Below are 27,856 nucleotides of genomic sequence, written 5' to 3' on the forward strand. Positions count from 1 at the left end.
TAATTTTGTTTTACCTTCTTTGTATTTATAATGTAATGGCTAAGTGTGAATGTTTTGATACTAGACCTGAAATATAGTCTCAAATCTACCAATTATTAACTGTTTGACCTTATCTAAGGTACATGTAAGTCTACACCTCAGTTTCCTCATCTCTTAAATAGGATTATACATGTAAAACACTGTAAGATCCAAATATTACTTTTTATATTACTGCATTTAAAAAGACTTAACTGAGTGGTTAGCATATTCTGTTCTGTATATTAACCTGCCCATCATTCATTCATTCAGCATATAGTTATTAAGTAACAGGCTCAGTGGCCTACCACTATACCAGGTTTTGCCGTCTTGAAATTTATATTTTGGTTGTACTAAGTGCTGCAAAGAAACACTGTCTTATTTTTTCTTGCACAAATTCCAGGAGAAAAAGGTATTTGGCATAGAAGTTATTCAGTTGATCCATTTATTAGTATATTTAGATTATTCACTTTTATTCAAATGAAGCATTACTAATCTTTAAGATACAACTTTTTCGTAGCAGTGTTACTTACACTTTGATCTATGTACCAGTGCTAATCCATAATGAGATAATTACAGAATTTGAGAGTCAACTATAAATTTATTATCTCACAGTTTTGGTGGATCAAGGATCCCAACATGGCTTTAACTGGATGTCTCTGGATCATGAGGTTGCAGTCAAGCTGTTGTCTAGGGCTGCAGTCTTATCTGAAGACAACTGGAAAAGGTTCCACTTCCAAGCTCACTTACATGACCTGTCAGAGCTGCCTCAGAAAGCAGCTGACTTCCCCAGAGTGGGTTATCCAGGTTGAGAATGAGAACATTCAAGATGGAAGTCACATTTTTTTTATAACCCATTTTTGTATATGATATCCCATCCCTTTTCCTGTGTTCTGTTTGTTAAGAAGTGAGTCATTTAATTACATATTATAGTATTTATTTGTTGTACCTTTTTCTTTATTTTCCTAGCATCTGTGAAGTATTTTTAAAGGTAAGTTAGTAGCATCAAGAAATGTATATTTCATTTGTAGATTAAATTTGTTATATTTGGCATTATAGAAATGAATAATTCATATGCTAGAAGCTACTGTCAACATATGACCAGTTTTCATAAGGCTGTATACTATAGGCAGATTTAATAAGAGGATCAGAATTAACTATAATAACTTATTGGCATTGGGAATGTGGTTTTGGCAAAAATATTAACTGACAAAGTTTTACAAATATGCTAAAGCTATTATGGTTTAAAGTTTTGAAATCTCAGAAATTTAAGTTCTTAACTTTAATAGTGATGAATACTTTATTTTAACGTTTTAAAAATGGTAGTCACGTAGTGAGAATCCAGATTTTAAGTCCCAAAACTAGGTTGCTATTATTCTTAGCTTCAAGCCTTTCCATAAAGGCTATATGGTTCTAATCTCTTCTTAAATAAGTGAATTTCAGAGTCTACTTTGACTCCCACACGTTTGAGGCATGGTCGGGAAGAAAAAAGCATTTCCAATAAATACTAGATTAGAAATTAAAAAAAAAATATGTCCACGAGGAAACCAAAGCATGGAATTCATTTCCCTTTTCTAAGTAAAATTATGGTGTCCTCCAGAGGCCGATGTATCTTGCTTACCTGTGAAGGTTATATAATACAAGTGAATTTTTAGATTGAGGAATTAGATTAAGGGATTAAAATCCGATTATATAAACATTTAGCATATATTTATATTTTTTTAAATGTGCATGTTCTTTTTTTTTTATTTTTAAATGTTTTTATTTATTTTTGACAGAGAGAGAGAGAGACAGAGCATGAGTGGGGGAGGGGCAGAGAGAGAGGGAGACACAGAATTGAAAGCAGGCTCCAGGCTCCGAGCTGTCAGCACAGAGCCCGACACGGGGCTCGAACTCATGGACTGCGAGATCATGACCTGAACCGAAGTGAGACATTCAACCGACTGAGCCACCCAGGCGCCCCCAAAATGTGCATGTTCTAAAGTAGAGTTCTAAAGATCATTTTGGGAATATTCTGGGATTTAATTTATAATTTTACTCTGAAGGGGCACCTGGGTGACTTGGTTGAGTGCCCAACTTCAGCTCAAGTCATGAACCAGCGGTTCATGAGTTCAAGCCCCACCTTGGACTCACTGCTGTCAGCCTGTCAGTGCAGACCTTACTTTGGAACTTCTTTACCCCTCTATCTCCCCCTCTTTCTTTCTCCTCTGCTTGTGCTGTCCCCAAAATAAATAAATATAAAAAAATTTTTAGAGGTAAAAAAAAAGTAAAATTTTATTCTGAAACTTGATTTATTCTTAGAAGTTTATTAATGTAATTTTTTACATTAAAAATTATTTGTCAAGCTTCATTAATAGGAAGCATTTCTGTGCATATTGTAGATAGTCTATATGTGATTTTTATCAGTCATGCCAAACATATGATGAGAGTTTATTCATACAGTTAAGTATGATACTAAGTATTAGGCATTAATGTTGAAATTTCATATGTGTCTAGACTTGCTTATCTTAATATTGTCTTCGTTGACTTGAAGTAAACTGAAATGTAATTCCTAGTACCTTGATTTGAATATTAGGATCATGTCAGTGGTAAAGCCTTAAAAACCATGAAGAATATTCTCTTGTTGGTTCACTAAATATCACAAGATCCAAGCGGTGGGTGCCATTTGCTCTTTTGAGTTCCCTAAACTCGGGTGGCTGTGTGTGTGTGTGTGTGTGTGTGTGTGTGTGTGTGTGTGTGTGATTTTTTTCACTTGTCATTTATTTAGTCATGAACATTTTTTTTGTTTTTTTTCTATGATTTCTCAATCAATTACATGCCCGTATTTGCAGCCACATTGATCACATTGTAGAGAAATAAATAAGAATGAAAGTGAGAGGAGAGAAACCACATTTATTGCATGCTTACTTAGTATGTGTTTACTTTGCTAGGGACCCTTACATATCACACACTTAATCATCAACAACCCCTGGAAGTAAGTTTCACAGAACAGGATACCAAGATTCATACACTTTGAAATCATATAAATTTCCCGGGAAGACACAACTAGTTAAGTTTTAGAGTTGACATTTCAGTCCAGGTCTATCTGGCTTCAAAGCATATACTTTTTGCACTATATCAAAATGTTTCTTAGCACTGAACTCTTTTCATTAAGTACTGTACATTAAAATAAGCAGTATATTTAGATCTCATTAAGAAAAAAATAGGTAACAGTTAATCTGGACTGCTTTTTCCCTTTATTAACAAGAGTTAATAGCTCTCGTTAGCTAAAATAAATCACTCATTATGTAACAGATGATAGTGTAATAAATTATTCTATGTCAATGTTTTGCAACTTTTTCTAACCTATACTCCCTTTCATAGACCTTACTTTTTAATGTTATTTGAACCTTCAAAACAATTGTCACTAAAAACAAATCATTATTTCTCCTTCCCCTCCAGTTACAGCATATAACTCTGGGAAGGGATGAGAAATCATCTCATCAATTAAGAATAATTATTTTTGCTGATTTGGATATAAATTCCAGATACTGTTGTTTGGTATCAGATATTCTTTATATATCCTATCTATTTAAATGTATTTTTATAACATTTCTTATAACATTTGTTAATAGTCATTAACAAATGGATTATTACTGTTTTAAAATGAAAGTCCTTTTAACAGTATGATCTAACAGAAGTCAGGTTATATGGAGTTTTTGATTTATTAGGTTTAGGGGAAAGTGTGTTTTAAATCATTTTGGGTTAATTACTCCAAAATCACAACTTCTTGCTGATATTATTTCCTCATGTTTGGCAAATCTTGGAATAGTATTTTCTGGATGTTTAGTTTTTTGTTTATGGTTTTCAGGAATATATAAGATCAGGCAGAAAACATAATAAGAATGATTTTCAGAGCCTGGCTTCATACGGAAACCACCTTTTAAAATTCATCAGTAGTAAACAACTATTTGATTGCACAACAGTGTGAATGTACTTAACACTACTGAGCTGTAAACTTACAAAATGCTTAAGATGGTAAATTTTATGTTATATGTTTATTTTTACAATTACAATAAAATAAAAAGAAACATAGCAATTGTTATCTGAACACTGCTAGTGCAGTCTTGGAGTTGATAGCAATTTCAGTACATATCAGTGTTCGCTCCGATGCTTCTAGGTAGTTTGAATCAAAAAAGTGGAGATAACTATTAACTTTCCCTTTTCTGTAAGCTGCCTGTTTATTCTTTTACATTAGTGATAGAATATATATGATGAAATTCTAGGAGAGCTTCATAGCATCCATAGAACAAAGATTTAAGGAAAAATCTGAGGTTTTACTTAAGATATCATTTGAAGAATATTATGTTGCTACAATGTTTTAAATACCTGTGGTAGATTAGTTAGAGCTATAGGAAACTGAAACAATCAGCAGCAATGGATCAAGAAATAATATGGAGAATATATCAAGAAAACACTGGAACATGGGGCACCTGGGTGGCTCAGTCGATTGAGTGTCCGACTTCAGCTCGGGTCATGATCTCACAGTCTGTGAGTTCGAGCCCCTCGTCGGGCTCTGTGCTGACAGCTCAGAGCCGGGGGCCTGTTTCAGATTCTGTGTCTCCCTCTCCCTCTGATCCTCCCCCATTCATGCTCTGTCTCTCTCTGTCTCAAGAATAAATAAACGTTAAGAAAAAGAAATTAAAAAAAAAAGAAAACACTGGAACAATGTGGCAGGGGGTAAGTGAAAGGATAATTTTTCCAGGATAGGAAAATAATACTTTGTACACCTTTTTCTGTTATTAAATATTTTCCTTCCTATAATGTAGGATGTAATATATCATTTCTTTTTTTTTTTTTTAACGTTTACTTATTTATTTTGAGAGAGAAAGATTGCAAGCTGGGGAGGGGCAGAGAGAGAGAGAGAGAGAGAGAGGAGGGAGAGAGAATCCCAAGCAGGCTCCACACTGTGAACACAGAGCCTGACCCAGGGCTTCATCCCACAAACTGCAAAATCATGACCTGAAATGAAATCAAGAGTTGAACACATAAGCAACTGAGCCACCTACGTGTCCCAGAGAGCCATTTAAAGTAGTATTAAATTTCACTTCCACAAAAATATGGAAAATACTTTGTGATCATAATTTTTGTGCATCTCTTGTGAATATTATGTGATCATCTCTGCTGGGAGCTAGCTCTCTCTTTCAATTTATGGATTTCTAAAGTAAGAACTAATGGGGAGAATAGAGATAACCAGGACTAATGAGAGATTCTAGAAATTTGAGAATAACAAATACTAAGCAATAAAAACAAAAGTAGGCTCACCACAGAGACATAAATGATAGTACTAAAAGGAACTCATAGGAATTAAAATATACTGAAACTTAGTATGTTTTATTAACTCTCTCCAATAATTTTTTGTACATTTAGATATAACTGGAAAGTAATCACAGAAATTAAATTTAACAAGGCAACTTAATTTCCCAAAGAATAAATATAAACTAGAATCTTTTGAATATTAATGGAACATAGCAAGTAAACTCAAACATGTAAATTCAAAATATTGTTTAAAAATTTTTTTTAATATTTATTTATTTCAGAAAGAGACAGAGAGTGCAAGCAGGGGAGGGGCAGAGAGAGAAGGAGACACAGAATCCAAAGCAGGCTGCAGGCTCTGAGCTGTCATCTCAGAGCCCGGCGCGGGGCTCAAACTCATGAACCGTGAGATCATGACCTTAGCTGAAATCAAACACTTAACCATCTGAGCTACCTAGGCACCCCTAAATTCAGAATATTCTTATATTGTAATACACGTCCCCAAAGTTTTAATAAATTAATATAACTATCAAATACCTTAGGAAAATAAGGCTTATAAAATGGAAGGTTGTTTAACTCATATAGCTGTCCTTACATATTTACTATTGAAATAAGGGAAAATTACAAGGATTTTATGGGTGCCTTAAGGGTGACTGCATGGCTTACTTGGTTAAGTGTATGACTCTTGGTTTTGGCTCAGGTTATGATCTTGCAGTAAGTGGGTTTGAACCCTGTGTCAGATTGTGCATCAGCCTGCTTGGGATTCTCTGTCTTCCTCTCTCTCTGCCCCTCCTCTCTCTGAAAAAGGGGAGCCTGGGTGGTTCAGTTGGCTGAGTGTCTGACTCTTGATTTCAGCTCAGGTCATGATCTCACAGTTTCATGAGTTTGAGCCCCACATCAGGGTCTGTACTGACAGTGTGGAGCTTGCTTGGGATTCTCCCTCCCTCTTTCTTTCTGCCTTTCCCCTGCTCACACGTTCTCTCTCTCTCTTTCTCAAAATAAATAAGCAAATAAATAAACATTAAATAAACATTAAAAAAGAAATTATAAACTTATTAACTCCAGAAAAGTAGTTTTTCTCACAGTCTTTTAATATAACTATGTAACCTTGCTATGTGAATAAAAGGATGAGAAAATGATATAAAAATGATATAAAATGAGAAAATGATATAAAAAAATGACTGAGTTCAGTCATTCCACAGATTGTTTGTTGAGCCCCTGCTCTGTGTCAAGCACTGTTTGAGGCATTTGGGGTATATCAGGTAAAGCAAAAACAAAAATCAAAGTACGCTGTCCTCTTGGAGCATCCATATTCACAGGAGAGATGGATAAAAAGCATAATAAGTATGTAAATTTATGTTTATTATGTTAGGAAATGATAAGAGTTATGAAAAACATGGGGCATTGGGAAGAAGGGGTGGGAGGTACTAATCAGGTTGAAATTTAAATAAGGAGGTCAGGGTAGCCCCTCACTGAGAAGGTAACATTTAAGCAAGACTTGAAAGAATTTAGTCAATAGGGTATCTAGCTGAAGAATCCTAAAGGGGAAGGGAATAGCCAGGGCAAAAAGTTTCAAGGTTAGAATATACTGACCAGATTTGAGGAATAGCAAAGAGGTCAGTGTGGCTGGAGAGTAGTGAGCAACGGGGAGAGTATTAGACAGGTATGAGGGTCAACAGGTAATTGGGATCCAGATTCTGTTGGGACTTTGCTTTTATTCTGGAGTAAGATGGGATGCCATTGTACAGTTTTCAGCAAAGGAGTGATTGTGACCTACCTTGTGATTTAGAAGAATCGTTTCAGCTACTGTGTTGATAATTGACTGCATGGAGGGCAGAAACAGACTATTTAAGAGGCTATTACATTAATCCAGGCAAGAGATAATGGTGGTTCAGACTAGAGTGAAAGAAATGACAGCATTGAGAAGTGGTTAAATTCAGAGTATGTTTTGAAAGCAGAGTCCATAGTGTTTGCCAACAATTTGGATGTGTGGTGTATGAGAAAGAGTGAGGTTAAGTATGACTACAAGATTCTTTGCATGAGGAATTGGAAGCGATTGGAGGGTTGCCCTGAACTGAGATGAGGAAGGCTGCATGCAAGTGGAACTGGTTTGAGTGATGGAGGCAGATGAGATCAGTTTTGGACATGTTAAATTTAGGATACCAGACGGGCATTTGGACTGCAGCTATAAACTTGGAACTTCTTAACATATAGAGGATAGTAAACTATCCTCATGAAACTAGGCTTGGTAATTGAGCATCAGCAAGACAGGAAGGTAGCTGAAAACTAATTTTACCTATCTCACAACTTTGCCTGGTGCCAGTGTTGCTAATAATAACCCAGTTCTTCTGACACAATTAGGGACCAAAAGCAATTCTTCCTAGAGTTTTTGGGCTAAGTAATATATTCTTTGTGAAATAGTAGGCATTCATAAATGTTTCTGTTCTTTTTATACATTTCAGTTTTTAAAGGAGAAGACAGCTTAAATGTAAGATTTGTGCATTCAACATCTTCAAGCTTCAATGGTGGTGGTTTGGGAAAATATGAATGAATTACATTCACCAGTTTTATTAGAAAATGAAAAGTAATTGGATTACTAAAGCATGAGACAAGATATAGGGTGATATTAAGTTGAATGTGATAGTTGAAGAGAAAAATCAAACGATAAAAACAGAAAACTAGCCTATATTCTCTTGGGTACTGGGAAACAATAGCACCAGTGGTTCCCATACTTGGGGCACATTGGAGTAACTTGGGCATGCCTTAAAAATACTGATATCTGGTTCCTACTCTCAGACCTTTGAATTTATTTATGTCACATGGAATCAAAACAAACAAAAAAACAACCTGAACTCATAGATGCAGAGAACAGATTGGTGGTTGCTAGAGGTGGGGTAGGAGTAGGCGAAATGGGTAAAGGTGGTCAAAAGGTACAAATTTCCAGTTATAAAATGAGTAAGTCATGGGGGTATAATGTGCAGAATGGTGACTGTAGTTAATATCGTATTGTATATTTGGAAGTTGCTAAGAGATGAGATCTTAGAAGCTCTCATCACAAGAAAAGAAATTGTGTAAGTATGTGAGGTGATGGATGTCAAGTTAAAAAAAAAAAAAAAGGAAAAGAAAAGGTCCTCAACAGCGTAGAATAAATGAACCCTCTCTAAATCATGCAAATAAGAAATCACTGGCCTAATTTGTTATAGGTTCATGACAGCTGTTTACCTGGTCATTTCTTTATAGCATACATGCACTCCAAATTGGAAGCAGCTGTGATGTTATGGCAGCTGTACTAGACTTGAAGAAGACTTGGATTCACATCCCAGTTCTTTTGCTTATTAGCAGACTTATGATGGCCAATTCACTTAACCTTCCTGAATTCCAATTTCTATCTTTCCTATGAGAATAAGCAAATCTGTGTTGCATGGTTATTATATTTTTAAAAACTAATAAATATGAAAGTAAATTATAAATTGCTATTTAAAGACATTAAAGAATTATTTGGGGTGCCTGGCTGGCTCTAGCTGGTAAAGCACGTGATTCTTGGTCTCAGGGTCATGAGTTCAAGCCCATGTTGGGTGTAGAGCTTACTTAAAAATAAAAAAAGAGTTATTATTTGAGAGGATTTTTCTTAACCTTAGATGTTACATAATATAAAATGTATTAATCTCCCAGAAGTGAATAGATTATTATTTTGTCTGTATTTTTTTCACTGCCTTAAGAAATAGAGTTCTGGGGGTGCCTGGGTGGCTCGGTCAGTTGGGCGTCTGACTCTTGGTTTCAGCTTAGGTCATGATATCATGGTTTGTGAGTTGAGCCCCACGTTGGGCTCTGTGCTGATGGCACGGAGCCTGCTTAGGATTCTTTCTCTTCTCTCTCTCTTGCCCTCCACTGCGTCCTCTCTCTCTCTCAAACTCTCTCAAAATAAATAAATAAACATTAAAAAAAAAAAAGAAACTGAGCTCTGTATACAGAGTGTAATAAATGCCACTGAACTTAACATGTTTAGTAGATGAAATGTTATTTCATATTTGTTTCCTATACAGTATGTTAATATCTGAAAAACATGAACTTTGGACTCAAGTCTGGGTTTCAATACAGATATTGTCACTTATTAGCATATTTATGTCAGTAGATATGTTCTAAGACTCAGATTTCTTCTCTCTTTATTTTGGGGGTAATAAAATTTACCTTTCAGGGTAGGGCTACTGTGTGAGATTCAAGCGTAAAGTGCCTAGCATAGTGAGTGGCTGGCTCAAAACTTGCAGGAAATGTTCATTTTCTTCCTTCTGAGAGTACAATAATCTTGGGATAGTAATTTTAAACTCTGAATAATAATAATTTCTCAGGGCTCCTGGGTGGCTCAGTTGTTTGAGGTTTGATTAATTTGGCTGACGTCATGATCTCATAGTTCGTGAGTTCGAGCCCTGCGTCAGGCTCTGTGCTAATAGTGCAGAACCTGCTTGGGATTCTTTCTCTTCTCTCTCTGCCCCTCCCCCACTCACACTCAATCTCCAAATAAGTAAATAAATATTTAAAAATAACAATATCTCAATGGCTAGCAATTCTTATATTCTTAAATGTTTTTCTTGTTTTGCTTATTATCATCTTAACTTTTAAGTGTCCACCTCCTCACCATGAATGCTTTGAAAAGCAGTGTTTATTTTGTATGTTTTTTTAGGTAATAAAAAAACCTTTAAGTTTATACCATGCATAGCACCAAGGAGAAGAATGACAACAACAGAGATGACCTTCTGCTTAGGATGGGACTTAATGATAATAAAGCTGGAATGGAAGGATTAGATAAAGAGAAGATTAATAAGATTATAATGGAAGCCACAAGGGTATGTTTGTTTCTTTTGATATCATTAATTTAGTAGCTTTTTAACTTTCTGTTTAAAAGAAAATCAGTAAGTTGTAAATATTTTTTATTGTAATTTTTAATATTTTAATGTATCTTGTTACAACAAGTGGGTATGGAATAATCTCCCTTCTGTTCTGTTGCTCTTCCTCTTGCCATCCAGTTTTCCTGCTTCATGTACACATTTTATGCATGTGTTTCAGTAATGTAACTTGGAGGTCTTTCCATAAAGATCTTTCCATAAAGATCTTCAGTTTTCATGCCTGCATATGTAGATATAATTTATTGAACCAGACGGAGTGTTCATTTATGAACCTATATATCATTTCTAGTCTTTTGTTTTTACAAACAATATGACAGTGAATAACCTTTACAACTTTCACAACTTTACATATGTGCAGGTGAAATTATAAGAGATCGTAGAAGTAGAATTATTCCACCAAATACAGATAACAAAAAAGGATATATTCATGTGGAATTTTTTTAAGTGTTTATTTATTTGGAAAGAGAGCACAAGGGAGGGAGGAGCAGAGCAAGGAGAAAGAATCTCAAGCTCTGCTGACAGCGCACAGCCCAACCCGGGGCTTGAACTCCCTAACCACGAGGTCATGACCTGAGCCCAAATCAAGAGTCAGATGCTTAACTGACTGTGCCACCCAGGTGGCCCACATATGGAATTTTTATGAATTGCTCAAGTTGCCCTACATAGTTTATGTATCAATTTAAATTTTCACTGCCAATATATGTGCAACCATGCCTGCCCAGTGTGTTACTAAGCTTTTGGATTTTCCTATCTATAGTAATGTAGTGTAGGCTTAACTTGCATTTCTCCTATGAAAAGTGAGATGGTGCATCTTTTCACATGTTTAACAAGCGACTTGTATTTTCCCTTTTTACAAACTGTCTCTTCTTGTCATTTGCACAATTTTCCATTAGATTATTGTATATCTTTTGATTTTGCTTATGATACTTAATCCTGTGCAGAAGTTTTCTGTTTGCCTTTTTTTTAAATTTATTTATTTTGAGAGAGAGAGAGAGAGAGAGAGAGAGAGAGATGTATGAGCAGAGGAGGGACACAAAGAGAGGGAGGGAGAAAATACCAAGGAGGTCTGTGCTGTTAGCATGGAGTGAACAGTGAGATCATGACCTGAGCCAAGAGCAAAAGCTGGACACTTTAACTGACAAAGCCACCTTGTTTGATTTTTCATATGTACTTGAATTAGTCAACTGCATATGGCTTTCTCCAAGGTCATAAATATTTTCTTCTAATATTTTTTTGTTTTATTTATATATTATGAAATAAGTACCCTTCAGAAAGGTGTAAAATTTAAGAGAAAATACTTACTTTAAAGAAATGCATGCTGGTATCTATAGCAACTTACTTTTAAATGGTTTAACCAAAAAGAGGGGGAGGAGTGTGTGTGTATGCATGCATGTTTGTGCAAGTGCATATGTTGGAGTGGGGGTGTGTGTATTGTGTATTCCTAGAAATTGTGGGAGAAACTAAATGTATCAGGATATTAATAGCTGATGAATCTAGGTGAGGACATAGGGGTGTTCTTTGTACTATTCCTTCAAATGTTGGAAGATTTAGAAATTCCAAAATAAAACCTTGAGGGAAAAATAATTTTTTAAGTGTATAAAATATAGATAAAATTTTAAAAGTAAAAAAATTGAGATGAAGTAAGCAAACATAGTATATGGACCCTGGTTGGATCTTGGTTTGAACAAATATATTTGGAACAGTTAAGGGAATTTGAATATGGACAGGGTACTAGATTGTATTAAGGAACTATTGTTAATTTTATTAGCTTTGAAAATGCTATTATAATTACCTAGGAAAATGACCTCATTTTTAAAAATGCATACTAAAACACTGTATAGAATAGCTAAATGTCATTATATCTGTAATTTACTTTAAAACAGTTTACTTGGGGCGCCTGGGTGGCGCAGTCGGTTAAGCGTCCAACTTCAGCCAGGTCACGATCTCGCGGTCCGTGAGTTTGAGCCCCGCGTCGGGCTCTGGGCTGATGGCTCAGAGCCTGGAGCCTGCTTCCGATTCTGTGTCTCCCTCTCTCTCTCTGACCCTCCCCCGTTCATGCTCTCTCTCTGTCCCAAAAATAAATAAAAAAAAACGTTGAAAAAAAAAAATTTAAAACAGTTTACTTAAAAAAATCAGTGAAGGAAATAAGACAAAATGTTAAATCTCAGTGATAGTTTTATTTAGTGTTTATTGTACTAATCTGTATTCTCTGAGATTTTTTTGAAATTTTCATCTTAAAACTTAAAAAAAGAATTAAAACCTATGACCCTAGCTTTCAGGTTAAGAAATAGAATATTTAAGTCATCCCAGATTTTATCTTTCGTCTCTCTTCTCTGTGTCCCAGTAACACTTATTAAATAGTTCATCTAGATCATCATTTCTTACTGATCTGCAGTGCTTTCTTCTGTTCCACTGGATTGTTTGTTATTATATCATTACAACATGACCTGCATTCCAGTAATGTCTAGTAAGTCTAGACAACTGCTAGAACAAGTTCTTTTTTTGCTCTTTATTCTTTTTCAAGAATATCTTAAAAAGAGCATTTGCTCTTCCATATAAGTTTTATGTGATATACAGTTGACCATTAAACAGTGCGAAGGTTAGGAGCACTGCCCCCCCCCCACACACACACAATTGAAAATCCATGTACAACTTTTGACTCCTTGAAAATGAACTGCTAATAGCCTACAATTGACTGGAAGCCTTACCAGTGACATAAACAGTCAATTAACACAAATTTTGTATATTATGTGTATTACATACTGTATTCTTTAATAATAAAGTAAGATGGAGAAAAGAAAACGTTAAACAAATTGTAAGCAAGAAAAATTATATTTACAGTACTGTACTATTTTTTTTTTAAGATTTTTTTTTTAATGTTTATTTATTTTGAGAGATAGAACATGAGCGGGGGAGGAGCAGAAAGGGAGGGAGACACAGAATCCAAAGCAGGCTCCATCCAGGCCCTGAGCTGCCAGCACAGAGCCCAATGAGGGGCTCGAACTCATGAACCATGAAACCATGACCTGAGCTGAAGTCGGATGCTTAACCAACTGAGCTACCCAGGCGCCCCTGTATTGTACTGTTTTTATTGAAACAAGTCCATGTATGAGTTGGCCTACTGCAGTTCAAACCCATGATGTTCAAAGGTCAGCTGTATATACATACATAGAACTATATATACATATCATCTGATTGATATGTATCTATCATATAAAATATATACTTTATATATATTTTATATACCAATATATATTAAAATATTTATATATTTTATATAATATATATTCCTCTAGTGTGGGGGGTTGGGGAGTTCATCATAAATATCTTTTTTGAATTGAAATTTTCTAATTGTTACTGCTTCACAGAAATGCAACTTCTTTAAAATTTTTATCAGAAACATTTTTTGTTGTTACTTATTATTTTTTTTTTTAGAGAGGGTGTGAATCAGGAAGACAGGCAGATGGAGAGAGGGAGAGAATTTTAAGCAGACTCCATGCTCAGTACAAAGCCTGATGGGGCTTGATCCCACGACCCTGGGATCATGACCTAAGCTGAAATCAAGAGTCAGACACTCAACCAACTAAGCCACCCAGATGCCCCTATCCGAAATTATAAACATACAGAAAATGAGATACTAAAGTGAATTCCTGGGTAATCATCACCCAGCATCATCAGACATCAACTTATTTGCAAATATTGTTTCATCTATCTCACCCCTCCCTACTGAATATTGGAGGTAGAAGATGGAGTATTTTAAAACAAATCCCAATAAATTGGATAAATTTCTAGAAATTTAAAGTTTTCCAAAACTGACTCAAGAAAATAAGAAAATCTAAATAGACCTTTAATAAGGAAAGAAATTAAATCAATAATTAAAAATCTCCATTCCCCCCCCCCCCCGAAAAAAAAAAAAAAACAAGTCAAGATGGCTTCAGTGGTGAATTTTATCTGACACTTAAGAAGAAATAATACTGGGGTACCTGTGTGGCTCAGTTGGTTAACCATCTGACTTCAGCTCAGGTCATGATTTCGCAGTTCATGAGTTCGAGCTCAGCACTGGGCTCTGTGCCGACAGCTCAGAGCCTGGAGCCTGTTTCAGATTCTGTGTCTCCCTCTCTCAGCCCCTCCCCCGCTCATTCTCTCTCTCTCTCTCTCTCTCTCTCTCTCTCTCTCTCTCTTTCAAAAATAAATAAACATTAGAAAAATAATAATAAGTAAACATTTAAAAAAGAAGAAATAATACCAGTATTCCACAAGTTCTTCCAGAAAATGAAGAAATATGTAACATTTGCCAACTCATTCTATAAGACCAGTATCACCTTGATACAATAGCCAAACAAGCAGAATATTATAGATCATTGTAAATATAAAAGCCCTCAACAAAATGTTAGCAAACTGAATCCAGGAGTATAAAAAGAAGATTGTGTTCCATGACCAAGTGGGATTTAGTCCAGGAATGCACTTTTCTCCTAAAATCAGGAACAAGACAAGGAAGTCCACTCTCATGTCTTCTCTTCAACATAGTCCTGAAAGTTCTAGCCAGTGTAGTCAGGCAGTAGAAAGAAATAAAAGGCATCTAGATTGGAAAGGAAGAAATAAAACTATCTCTTCACAAATAACATGATGTTTATGGATAGAAACTCTTACGGATTTCAAAAGGAGTGCAACAGTTGTACCCCGAAAATAACAAAAGTGTGTTGAGGGAAAGTAAGGATATAAAAATGAAAGCATCCTATGTTCAACAATGAGAGGACTCAACATCGTTAAGAGGGTAGTTCTCCCCAAACTGATCTATGGATTCAGTGTAATTCTTCATCCAAATTCAAGGGGCTTTTTTTCCTGCCGAAATTGATAAACAGACCCTAAAATTTATATGGAAATGTGAAACACCTAAAATAGTGAAAACAATTTTGAAAAGTAACAAACAATAAGATCTTTGGCTTTCCTGTTTAAGAATGTGCTATAAAGCTACAGTTATCAAGATAGTGTGTTACTGTCATAAGGCTAGACATATTGAACAATGGGGTAGAATTAAGAGTCCAGAAGTAAATCTTTGCATTGATACTTCATTGGTTTTTGACGAAAGTACCAAGGCAGAAGGATCATCTGTGCAGCACATGATGCTGGGATAACTGGATATCCACATGCAAAAAAAAGATGAACCTAAACCCTCACTTCACACCATATACAAATTTAACTCAAAATCAAGTTAAATATAAGAGCCAAAGCAGTAAAACTTAATGAAGATATGAGAAAGTCTTTGAGACTTTTGGTTAGACAAGCATTTCTTAGATATAACAATAAAAGCACAGTCAGTAAAAGAAAAAGGTGACAAGTTAGACTCATCACATTTGAAAACATCTGCACTTCAAAAGACACAATTATAAAATGAAATGATAAGCAACATAGTAATATAAAATATTTGCAAAATACTTACCTGATAAAGGACTTACATCCAGAATATAAAGAGAATTTTTATAAATTGTTAGTAAGACAACCTAGTTAAAAATGGACAAAAAATATAAATAGACTTTTCACTAAAGATATAAAAATAGAAAAATAGAACCCTCATACTTTGCTGGTGGGATTATAAAATGGTTCAGCCACTTTGGAAAATAGTCTGGCAGTTTCTCAAAAGGTTTAGAATGGAGTTACCATATGACTCAGAGATTCCACTCCTGGGTACCTAAGGAAAGTGAAAACATATGTCCATGCAAAAATGTCTATATGAATGTTCATTGCAGCATTTCTCATAAAAGCCAAAATAAAAATAATCTAAATGTCCATCAACCTAGGGCACCTGGGTGGTTCAGTTGGTTAAGTGTCCAACTCTTGGTTTTGGCTCAGGTCATGATCTCAGGGTTTCATGGATTAAGCCCCTGGTCAGGCTCTTTGCTGACTGTGCAGAGCCTACTTGGGATTCTCTCTCTCTGTCTCTCTCTCTCTCTCTCTCTCTGTCTCTCTCTCTCTCTCTTTGCCCCTCCCCTACTCAGTTGCTCTTGTTCTCTCTCTCTCTCTCTCTCTCAAAATAAACACATTAACATTAAAAAAAATTCATCAACCTGATGAATGAATAGATGTTATGTTCAGTGATGGGATGATAGGTGATTTTCTAAAAGTGATTTTCTACATTTTCTTTAACGACTAACATTAAAATTTTGTAAAAGCTTTTTTAAAAAATTTTTCAGAGGGTGCAAGAGGGGATGGGGCAGAGAAAGAGGGAGACACAGAATCCAAAGCAGGCTTCAGGTTCTGAGCTGTTAGCACAGAGCCTGATGTCGGGCTTGAACTCATGAGCCATGAGATCATGACCTGAGCCGAAGTCGGACGCTTAACCGACTGAGCCACCCAGGTGCCCCAAAATTTTATAAATGCTTTTTACATAAAAGTGAAGGAGATAACTGATAACCCAAATGACTGAGGGCTTGGATATGCCCATGGATCCTGTCTAGGACACATTGTTATTTTCTGAGTCCCGATCTGTACTCATCTCAGAGTTTGCAGCGTATAATTACTGTCTCAACAAGCCTATGATGTAGGTAACTATAAATTCATTTTGCAGGTAAGGAAATTGAGACATAGAAAGATTAGTAGTTTTAGGGTCACCCAGCTAGCAAGGAGTGAGCTAAGTTTTGAATTCAGTAATTGTGATTCTAGTCTATACACTTAGGTACCATGGTTATACATACTACAGTGATGCTTTCCTTCTGACACTTTGTTATGCTTTGTTTTGTTTTCTTACAAAGGGGTCCAAATTTTATGGAAATGAGCTCAAGAAAGAAAAGCAAGTCAACCAACGAATTGAAAATATGATGCAACAAAAAGCTCAAATTACCAGCCAACAGCTAAGGAAAGCACAATTACAGGTATTAATTTAATTGCTAAAGAAAGTGAAAGCTTGGTAGAATAGTATTGATAGTTAAAATGCATCATGGTCAAGTCACAACTGAAAACAAGGTAAAATGTAAATGTTCATTATATTATAAAGCATAAAATTTAACAAACATGCATACTTTGTTAAATATTGGTCTACTGTTTTACATAAAGACCCCATACCTAGGCATTGTCACCTCCATTATACAGAAGAGTTAATGGAACCTTAATTACGGTAAATAACTTGCCTAGCTTCAGAGCTAGGATTTAATCCAAAGCTTATGTTCTTTTTGTTATATACATACTTTGCAACTACAAAAGGCCACAAGATAAATGTGGCATGTTTTCTTCAATGCTGATTTTGCAAAACAGATTTAGGGGAACATGTTCACTAATTAAATTATAAAGCAATTTAAAACATAATTGTGTTGTACTAAAACTAGGGTAGAATGCCAAAGGTGCATGAATTTTTAAGATAAAACACCAGACTTCTAAAAATTTGGAGGCTTTTGGCTTCTCCAGTATCTTCAGGGAATAAATACTCAAAAGAGTTTCCTCTGGTATTTAAAAGCTATTCCAGGAGAAGAGTTTGAGTAGAGCAACACTGCAGGGCATCATGTAGTAGATTGAAAACTCAAAATAGTCAAGGTTTTGCTGGTAAACCTAAGGTTTACTTTTATATATTTAAAAAAAAAAATTTAAATAAAGTTTACTTTTATTTTTTTTATTTTTTTTTTTTAAATTTTTTTTTCTTTCAACGTTTATTTATTTTGGGACAGAGAGAGACAGAGCATGAACGGGGGAGGGGCAGAGAGAGAGGGAGACACAGAATCGGAAACAGGCTCCAGCCTCTGAGCCATCAGCCCAGAGCCCGACGTGGGGCTCGAACTCACGGACCGCGAGATCGTGACCTGGCTGAAGTCGGGCGTTTAACCGACTGCGCCACCCAGGCGCCCCTAAAGTTTACTTTTAAAGACAGTTTTTATCCTCTATCAAAATCTGATTCAATTTAACAAAGCAGTTTAGGCTGTAACATGATGATAAAATCATATTGATCTAGGCCACACATTTCTTCTCGTGATAGAGTTCAGAGATGCCAAACTTTATGTTTTTTTCTTTGCCAAATTGTAATGTGTCATTTTCTTCATATATGCTTTCCTAGAGCACAAGCTAGTTTTTTATTTTATGTGATAAGTGGTCTCCTCTCATAAAGAAAGATCACTTGCTTTTGCCTTCCCAAATTATCATTTAAAAAATTTTTTTTTAACATTTATTCATTTTTTGAGGGACAGAGAAAGAGCACGAGCAGGGGAGGGGCAGAGAGAGGGGGAGACACAGATCCAAAGCAGGCTCCAGGCTCTGTGCTGAAGCACAGAGCTCTATGTGGGGCTCAAACTCACAAACTGCGATATCATGATCTGAGCCGAAGTCAGACGCTTAACTGACTGAGCCACCCAGACGACCCCCAAAATTAGCATTTTTAGTGCTTCATAGCATTCTACTGTATGGAGGTACCATAATTTATTTGCCTTATCCCACATGGGTTTCAGTTTTTTGTTTTTATATATAACCTTGCAATGATTGTTCTTATTTACATATCTTTGTACTCTTGTCCTGTTATTTTCACCAAAGATTGTACAGTTTCACATTTTCAACACAAGAGTGCTAGTTTCCTCACATACTTGTTTCAAATTAAATTTTATTAATTTTATCAATCCTTTAGTTTTTGCTGGTAGTGTCTAAATATTATTTCATGGTTATTTTAATTTGCACCTTCTTTGATTATGACAGAAAAAGAATGTCTTCCCTTGTATTAGCCATTAATATTTCATTCCTATGGGAATTCCTTTTTTATTGTTAGTATATAGGCTAAGTAGCTGGCACAAGATCCCAAAATACAGTGGTTCAGATCAGTTAAGAGTTTATTTCTTTCTCACATAATAGATAAGTATTCCTGGGGTACCTGGGTGGCTCAGTCGGTTAAGCGTCCAACTTCGGCTCAGGTCATGATCTCGCAGTTCCATGGGTTCAAGCCCCATGTTGGGCTCTTGCTGACAACTTGGAGTCTGGACCCAGCTTTGGATTCTGTGTCTCCCTCTCTCTCTGCTCCTGCCCCACTCATGCTCTGTCTCTGTCTCTGTCTCTCTCTCATAAATAAATAAACATTTAAAAAAATAGATAAGTAGTCCCAACTGATTGGGTGGTTCTGCTCACTGTAGTAATTTAGGGACCCAGGTTCTACATCGTGTTGTTCTGTCATCCCCTAAGTGTTACCGTTACCTGGTTTACAAAATGGGATTACCTCCAGTCTATATTCTAGACCCCAGTAAAGAAGAAAGAATGAGGAAAAAAAATCAAAGGCAAGTAATTTGCTATTCAACAAGTGAAAGAGAAATTGCACACATTACGTCAGCTCACGTGCTTTCTCCTTTTAATTTTTTTTTAATGTTTATTCATTTTTGAGAGACAGAGTGCGAGCAGGGGAGGGACAGAGGGAGAGGGAGACACAGAATCCAAAGCAGGCTCCAGGCTCCAAGCTGTTAGCACAGAGCCCCACGCAGGGCTCGAACTCATGAACTGCAAGATCATGACGTGATCTGAAGTCGGTCACTTAACAGACTGAGCCACCCAGGCCCTTTCTTTCTTCCTATACTAAATTCTCATTGTACTTGAATTTGTTTCTGGATTCTCTCTTCTACTCAGTTGAATCTTTTCCTCTATCATACCATGCAATTTTAGTTATTCAATAATAATAATATGTTTAATATGTTCCTTCACTACGATTCTATAAATTTTTTTCTCATGCATTGTTTCTTTCGCATAAATTTAAGCATTGTTTCATCAAGTTAAAACAAATCCATTCTGTGTATAATAACATTATTTTTAATTGATATTAATCCTTAGGCAATTTATTTTCAGAACCTTTTTTTGGTAAGTTTTAATCATCTATACAAATATCTCTTATAAAGCTTTAAAGATATAATGCATATGAGTCATTCAATATAAGAACTTTTTGCTGTTCATGACTCTTTTTAAAGCTCATAATCCTTAAATATGCTAATAATCTGAAGTATTAGAAAATACTTTATATTGTGTAACAGAGCTTCAGATTTTGTTACAGTTTTTGTGACTATTTCATGAGAGACTCTCTGACATCTTTTGAAAGGGGAGTGGCAGGAAATCTGTTTTATGTTGATTGTTAAATTGTTTCACTTGTTGAGCTTCCTTTAAAAGAAATTGTGTAAATGGGAGGGGATTGAGGAAATCCTAAGGAATCTAGAAGATCTGAGAGTAAGAGAGGTTTTCCATGGGAAATGTGTTTCTATTCCAGTGTCATGAATTTTCCAAATAATAGATTTTTGTATGCATGCTATGATGGTAGGAACTATTATTGTTAGTCAAGCTGAGGTAACTAACCTCTATAGTCTCCCGGAGTATTTATTCAGAACCCAAGTGTTCCCCACTCCATCCTACCCTCTTTAGACTTCTTAAAGGCACAATCATTTTTGTAGCTGCCAAAACATCTTGTTATAACATGGATTCATAAATTAGATAGACAAATATCTGAGGTGCCTGGGTGGCACAGTTGGTTAAGTGTCCAACTCTTGATTCTGGTTCAGGTCATGATCTCACAGTTTGTGAGATCGAGCCCCACATTGGGCTCCATGTTGCCATTGTGGAGCCTGCTTGGGATTCTCTCTCTCTCCTTCTCTTTCTGCCCCTGTCCTGTTCACGGTCTCCCTCTCTCTTTCTCTCTCTCAAATAAATAAATAAAACTTAAAAAAAAAAAAAGAATAGACAAACATCCATGTTATATTAAATGGAAACTACACAGCAAATCTGTGCATTTTGACCATTTTAACAACTGATTTTATGGACCTGGGTTTATTTACCAATTTAGGGTAGTAGTAAGTCAGGAAAATGAAAAACAGTATTTCTGAAACAGTTTCCTGAATGTAATCAAAAAAGGGGATTTTTTAAAAAAGTAAATAAAGCATAATGTTGATATAAAATACACTATTTGAGTTTGGTTTGAAGTTATTTCAATATTAAAGACTTTTTTAAGATCCATTTTAGGGAAGCATTATAAAATAATGGAAAGAGCACAGCCTTTAGAGTAACTTGGTTTATAGGTCTAGTGCTAACATTTACCAGCTGTATGGCTTAGGGCAGATTACTTCCTCTTACTGAAGTTTAGTTTCCTCATCTACAAAATGGGAATAATAATTGCCATCTCAGAATTATTTTTATCACTAAATGAGTTAACATAGAAGTGTTGATTCTAATCTGTACACTTAGCCACCGTGGTTATAGGACACATTTGATATACTCAATAAATGTCACTTCTGTTTTTAAAATTATGGGTAATATCATGAAGCCCTTTCCATCATATCCCTGGATGAGTACATTACATGAGTAGCTCTTTTAATTCTTCCAATCGTTGGGGATTGGTTTAGTCCCACTTTTCAAAAAAAGTAAGAATGAGGGGAGTTAACTTGCCCCCTATCATGTAACTGAAGACCCAGAAGAAGCTCTTATTCTTAACCATGGTCACACACACTAGTTTTGAACTGTGGCAAAAGGGATAACATACACGTGAGAGGCTCAGATCAGAACATGGAAGTTATTTGTAAGGGAAAATAGAAGAATGGAAAACATGAATGAGGATTTCATTAGAAGAAATTTGAGAAAAGCAGGGTGGTGTGCATTTGGTAGTTGCAGAGAGAAAAGTGTTTAGACAAGGGTGAGTAATGAGAGTAGAGGAAAGCGGAATGTGTGAGTCACTCAGTGGGGAGGTTTCCTTTTGCCAACTGTACTTTTGCTTGAAGCACAGAAAAGATAATAGATTGCTGAAGGAACTGTCATAAAATTAACATATGAGGCTAAGGAAAGCTTTTTTCCACCTGGTTTGCTTTCCATTTATTATCTTTTTCCTTTCCAATATTTATGGGTTAAGATACTTCAAATGCTGCTCCTGTATTCTCAGTCGATTCCTATCATAGGTATATTTTCTGGATTAAAATAGAGTAGTTTTTAACCCACCCTTATTTTTATTAGCCTCCATGATTTGTCTACATCTTTTTTTTTTTTTTTTTTATGTTAGGATGCTATTCTCTAAAATTGAAGTACTGGAAAAAATAGTTGTTTTAAATCTGGATGATAGATTGGAGTCATGTGAAAGTTCCACTTATTAGGTATCTCACTGCATGAGATCAGCCTTCTGCAGAATTTTTCTGCACATTCTACTTCCTCTTTGTAAATCAGAAAAAAATATATATATTTATCAGTGTAAAATTTATGTATTTTCTCCTATAAGTCTCACCTCTTTCTCTCTTATAAGAAAAGAATTTAAAGGCAAATCAAGTCTTTATCCTGATACAACTCATAATTTAGTATCTAATATAGTAAGTACACCATAAGGGCAGGAAAACAACTAAGGGAACATTAAATTCTGTGGCATGGAGGACAGAGAGCTAATTAAGCCACAGAGAGGTATCTGAGCTGACCCTTCACGGCTTTATGACAGAATGAGGAAGATCATCCTAGACAGAGGAGCAGCCTGAAAAAGGCACAGAGCATGTCAGTGAGTTGTAGCCTAAACAGAAGCGGACCCTCTAGAGGTTCACTGGAACCAACTGGAAACAAATATGGTTCAGGGGATTATTTCTTTTAATATTTCTAATTTTGAGAGAGAGAGAGACAGAGTGCAAGCCAGGGAGGGGCAGAGGGAGAGGGAGACACAGAATCCGAAGCAGGCTCCAGGCTCCAAGCTGTCAGCACAGAGCCCGACGTGGGCCTCGAAATCATGAACTGTGAGATCATGACCTGAGCCCAAGTCGGACGCTTAACCAACTGAGCCATCAGGTGCTCCTCAGGGGATTATTTCTAAAAGAGAAGTTGCAGTCTTAGCCTGCAGCTAGTGGGGAAACTAGTGTCACTATAATGCTAAGAAGGAAGACCATGAAAAAAATTCTCCAGAATGGAAGCAGAGTTGAAGTCTAACGAGGAGGAAATACTGAATTATACCCCTGCAACTTTCCACTTTTGAGAAAACCTGCTATAGAGATCTCCACATGATGGAAATTGCTTTCATTCCAGAGCTTACCCCTATTGCTTATATCTATTTTCCCCTCAGTTTTTTATTCCTTTGCTGTGCAGCTATCCTTTGATCCTTTAGTAAGAGATTACATTCATTAAACTTGTCCCATTTGCTAGCCACTATTCCATGCTCCTTATGTATTCCATCTTATTCAAAGTGATCATAGATCAAAATGGTCACACCACCACCCTCGGCTACGGGGAAAGCTGGGAAGCATATTTAGCTTCTTTTCTCTTCAGCCTCTATAGTAGAGGCCACAAAAAAGGAACACTTGGAAATGGGTCTGTCTGTTACATAAACCTTTTTCTTACTGCCTGCCATACTTTGGTTATTTTTACCTCCTTTCATTTCCCTTTCTTCTTATCAATCCAATTCTTTCTCTCTAGAGAAATAAAAATGCTTTAAAGATAAGTTTCTTGGCTATTATATTTGACGTATATATTGATTTCATGAAAGAATAAATTATAGCTTAAATTTTCAATTTTGATTTGTATTGACTAACGGTTACCAAATTTTAGCCTTATAAAAACAGTTCTACAGAGTGAATGTTTACATTATGATTTGTACATTCACTTGTACAGTACTCTTCAGCATAAAGGTAATATGCCAAAAAAGTATATAATCTTTCGTTGTAGATTTCCTTTGTTGCTACTTTAAAATGTTAATGTTATGAGTCAGTGAGAGTTGTTTATTTTACCGAAGCTTTTATTTACCATTAGTTGATGTCCAAATTTATAAAGCAGAAGAATCATTTGATACAAGCACTTACAATATTTCATTCATTCAAGAAATATTTATTAAGTACCTATTATGTGATTGTAGTGAGTGAGAGATGGAAGACTTGGTAGGGTAAGATATTTGAGAATCAACTCCCTATCTTCATGAAAATAGAAGCAATTATCAGCCTTAATAAACAACAATAAAGTGTAAGTAGATAGGGGTACCTGGCTGGCTCAGTCGGTGGAACATATGACTTTGACTTTTGACTTTGGGGTTGTGAGTTTGAGCCTTATGTTGGGTGTAGAGATTAATTAAGTAAAAAAAAGTTAAATAAATAAAAAAGAAACTTCAACAAAAAAATGTATACATAGATAGGTGGGTCAATGGGTGGGTGGAAAGATGGATGGATAGATGGACAGAGATAGATACCTACTAAACGAGAGATTAATGTTATGATTATGGTGTTTTGATATCATGTTGACTAAAAATATGTTAACTTTTTAAAAAATTAAGGTTGACAGATTTGCAATGGAATTAGAACAGAGCCGGGATCTGAACAATACTATAGTGCACATTGACATGGATGCTTTCTATGCAGCTGTAGAAATGAGGGACAATCCAGAACTGAAGGATAAACCCATTGCTGTAGGATCAATGATGATGTTGGTAAGTAGGTAAAGATCAAAGACAAAAAAGGAAATTTCATAACATATTCAAGTAAAGCTTACTGGTTCATGAAGGGGGAAGGGGAAGCCTTTGGTAAGCTTTACCAGTTTGCTGGGCGTTTTTCTGTGTGCTTTATATGTGCTCAATTACGGAATCCTTTCAACATCACTTGAGGAAATTTTTATTTCCATTTGACAGACAAGGAAACTAACTCAGAGGGGTGTTTAAAAACTTCCCCAAAATTACAAACCTGGTGAATGGTAGAGTGACATTGTATCTTTCTGTTGCAAATTATATTTTTTAAAGTAACTGTTCTAGTTAAAGAGAACTGGAGAAGAAAGAAAAGGAAATGTTATTCTAAAGCAGGCTTGCACACAGTGGCTTGCAGGCCAAATCTAGTCCTTTTTTTTGTAAATAAAATTTTATTGGAACTCTGTCACGTGCCATCCATTTGTTGTTGCATTGAAAGAGCAGAGTTGAGGGGCTCCTGGGTGTCTCAGTCAGTTGAGTGGCCAACTCTTAATTTCGTCTTAGGTCATTATCTCACAGTTGTGAGATTGAATCCTACGTCAGGCTCCACGCTGAGCATGAAGCCTGCTTAAAATTCTCTCTTCCTCTGCCCCTCTTCCCTGCTTGTATGTGCATGCTTTCTCTATCTCTCTCTCTGATTAAAAAATAATAATACTAAAAGAGCAGAGTTGAGTAGCTGCAACAGAGACCCTATGATATGCAAAGTTTAAAGTAATTACTATCCAGACTTTTACAGAAAAGGTTTCCCAACCTTAGTTCTAGAGTAACATACTTCATTAAAATAGGACTGTAATTAGTTTTTCCCATGGCTTAGAATCTTAACTTTTGTGATTGCCATGTTGCTCTCCCTCATTGCCACCCTAACCGTAGAAGGTAAAGATGGCCAGGATTGCTATATGTGGCTAAAACTGTGTGGGGAATTAGAAATAACACCTGGAGTAGATGGATTTTGGTATAAAAAAACATATCTATAAGAGAAACAAAGAGAGTTCTACCCTGTTTCTAACTCTTTCAAATGCCTTAGCTATAAATCTGCTTCCTACTGAGTTACTGTTTTATTATAAAACTATAATCTGTTTGTTCATTATCTCTGCTCCCATAAGTATGCAGACAACTAACAATTGAAGTTTCAAAACAGTGTTTATTGCAAGACTACTCTCCTTTTCCTATAAATAATCAGCCTATATTTGAAAAAATGCATTTATTTTTAAGAACATATGTCATAATCTATGTGAAATTATCTATGTGTGTGTACATATACATACACAAATGCATACTGTAGCCATGTTAAAGCTAAATCCATTGCTAGATCTGCAAAATATTTTCTTTCCTATAAATTCTGTCCTCCTAAAAATGGGTTATTATTTCCAAATTCAAAATGATTATTTGCCATATTTAAACAAAGATTACTGCTTTTGTGTGCTCAGCTAATAGACTTCCCTTCTAATGAGATTTAAGTATAATTGCTATTGTTCTATTAAACTCATAAAAGTATATTTAGAAATTAATGGTAGTGATAGCACATGTTTGATTATTCCAGTCTGTTACAGTTAGAATTCTTTTTTGGGGCACCTGGGTGGCTCAGTCGGTTAAGCGTCTGACTTCAGCTTGGGTCATGATCTTACAGTCTGTGAGTCCGAGCCCCGCATCAGGCTCTGTGCTGACAGCTCAGAGCCTGGAGCCTACTTCAGATTCTGTGTCTTCCTCTCTCTCTCTCTGCCCCTCCCCCACTAGCGCTCGCTTTCTCTCTCTCTCTCTCTCTCTCTCTCTCTCTCTCTCTCTCTCAAAAATAAACGTTAAAAAAAAATTCTTTTTTGATGAATTGGGTAGATCCTTGAAATGTTCTAAGTTGGGATTTATAGTTAGACCTCATGGCAGTTATTTATTGCTGCATAACAAACCCCTCCAAGTACTTAGTGGACACCATTTATTTGTTCATGATTCTCTAATTTAAGCAGAGTACAATGGGGATAACTCCACTCTACCTGAGGTTGTCTAGAGCTATTTAGCAGGGGCTGGAGGATCCAAAATGGCTTCACTAACATGCTTGGCCCTTCAGCCAAGGTGGCTGGAATGGTTTCCAGCCATTGAGCATTCCTCTGTCCATACGGTACATCATCATCATTTAGCAGTTTAACCCAAGATCTTTACACAGTTGCTGGCTTCCCAAAAAAGCAAAGGCTACAGTTGCAGACTTCATAATACCTAGGCTTCAAGACTCACATAATGTCACTCTTTCACATCTTTTTGATCAAAGTAAGTCTCAGTGCTAGTCACTTGGCATGAGACACTGGAGCCCACCCTTGGATAGGAGGAACTGTAAAATACTGTGGCTGTGATTTACATGTAGTCTACCTAACACAAACCTGAAAGTTAAAGGAAGTTGTATTATAAATTTTGTTTCAGCTCTACTACAGATCTAGCTTTCATATCAATTCCATTAGGTTTATTTATATTTAACATATTGATTTGTTTTTCTAGTGCTATCTGCATTTGCTGTTCCAGAATACTGACCAAAGATTAGCATAGTTTGGAGTGCTATCAAGATTTTTATTAAATGCCATTTGAAAACCATTAATGGCAAATTGATGTTATTCTGAAGTAATCCCTTTCATATGGTAGATTCTGTTTTGCATTCCTTTGAATTTTCACTTGAGATTTCAAAGATGTCACTTGTGATAAAATTTTTTTGGAAATGGTACTGTGTGTGGTATCATCATCAACAAGATTTAAAAGTAATGTTCTCCTTCTGACTTTCATAATTTTTTCACCAAAAGTGTTTCACCAAAAAGGGTATTCAAGCCTGAAAAAATAAAACGTAATTTTCAAAGTTCTTTTAAGCTTTATTCACTTATATTTTTGACATATAATTTGGCTGACAATATATTAGAACCTTTGACTTTTGTTGTAAATGAAAAATTTCCCAAACCCCAAGTATAGCAAATTCCAAATCTATACTAGTATACTATACTATTACTTTCTATACTATTACTGTCATGTAACATCTATTTGTACTATAACATTACTTTATAACTATTAGTTCCATGTAGCATCATTACTTTATAACTATTAGTTCCATGTAGCATCACCCACCATCATCCAAACTTTGCTGTATACTATATTAGGTATGCCTTAGAACCAGTAAAGTTTAGGGACCCCTGGTGGCTCAGTCGGTTAAGCGTCCAACTCTTGATTTTGGCTCAGGTCATGATCTCTTGGTTTGTGAGATCGAGCCCTGCATCGAGCCCCACTT

General features: G+C 35.7%; 1 protein-coding gene across 5 annotated transcripts in view; it reads left to right on the forward strand.

Annotated features, from left to right (window-relative positions):
- POLK (DNA polymerase kappa) overlaps positions 1 to 27,856 on the forward strand; it is a 74,054-nt gene that overhangs the window by 16,504 nt on the left and 29,694 nt on the right. For 2 of the 5 annotated variants that reach the window (XM_030323169.2, XM_030323221.1), the window contains exons 2-4: positions 9,989 to 10,151; positions 16,961 to 17,080; positions 24,421 to 24,573. In XM_030323169.2, coding sequence (XP_030179029.1) covers positions 10,017 to 10,151; positions 16,961 to 17,080; positions 24,421 to 24,573 — 408 coding nt within the window. In that variant the 5' untranslated portion in view covers positions 9,989 to 10,016. Of the gene's footprint in view, positions 1 to 977; positions 1,007 to 4,684; positions 4,735 to 9,988; positions 10,152 to 16,960; positions 17,081 to 24,420; positions 24,574 to 27,856 lie in introns of those variants that run through there. The other 3 variants (XM_030323187.2, XM_030323195.1, XM_030323224.1) reach the window with 3 other exon arrangements.

The sequence above is a fragment of the Lynx canadensis genome, chromosome A1 (genome assembly GCF_007474595.2).
Source record: "Lynx canadensis isolate LIC74 chromosome A1, mLynCan4.pri.v2, whole genome shotgun sequence".
Taxonomy (NCBI): Eukaryota; Metazoa; Chordata; class Mammalia; order Carnivora; family Felidae; genus Lynx; species Lynx canadensis.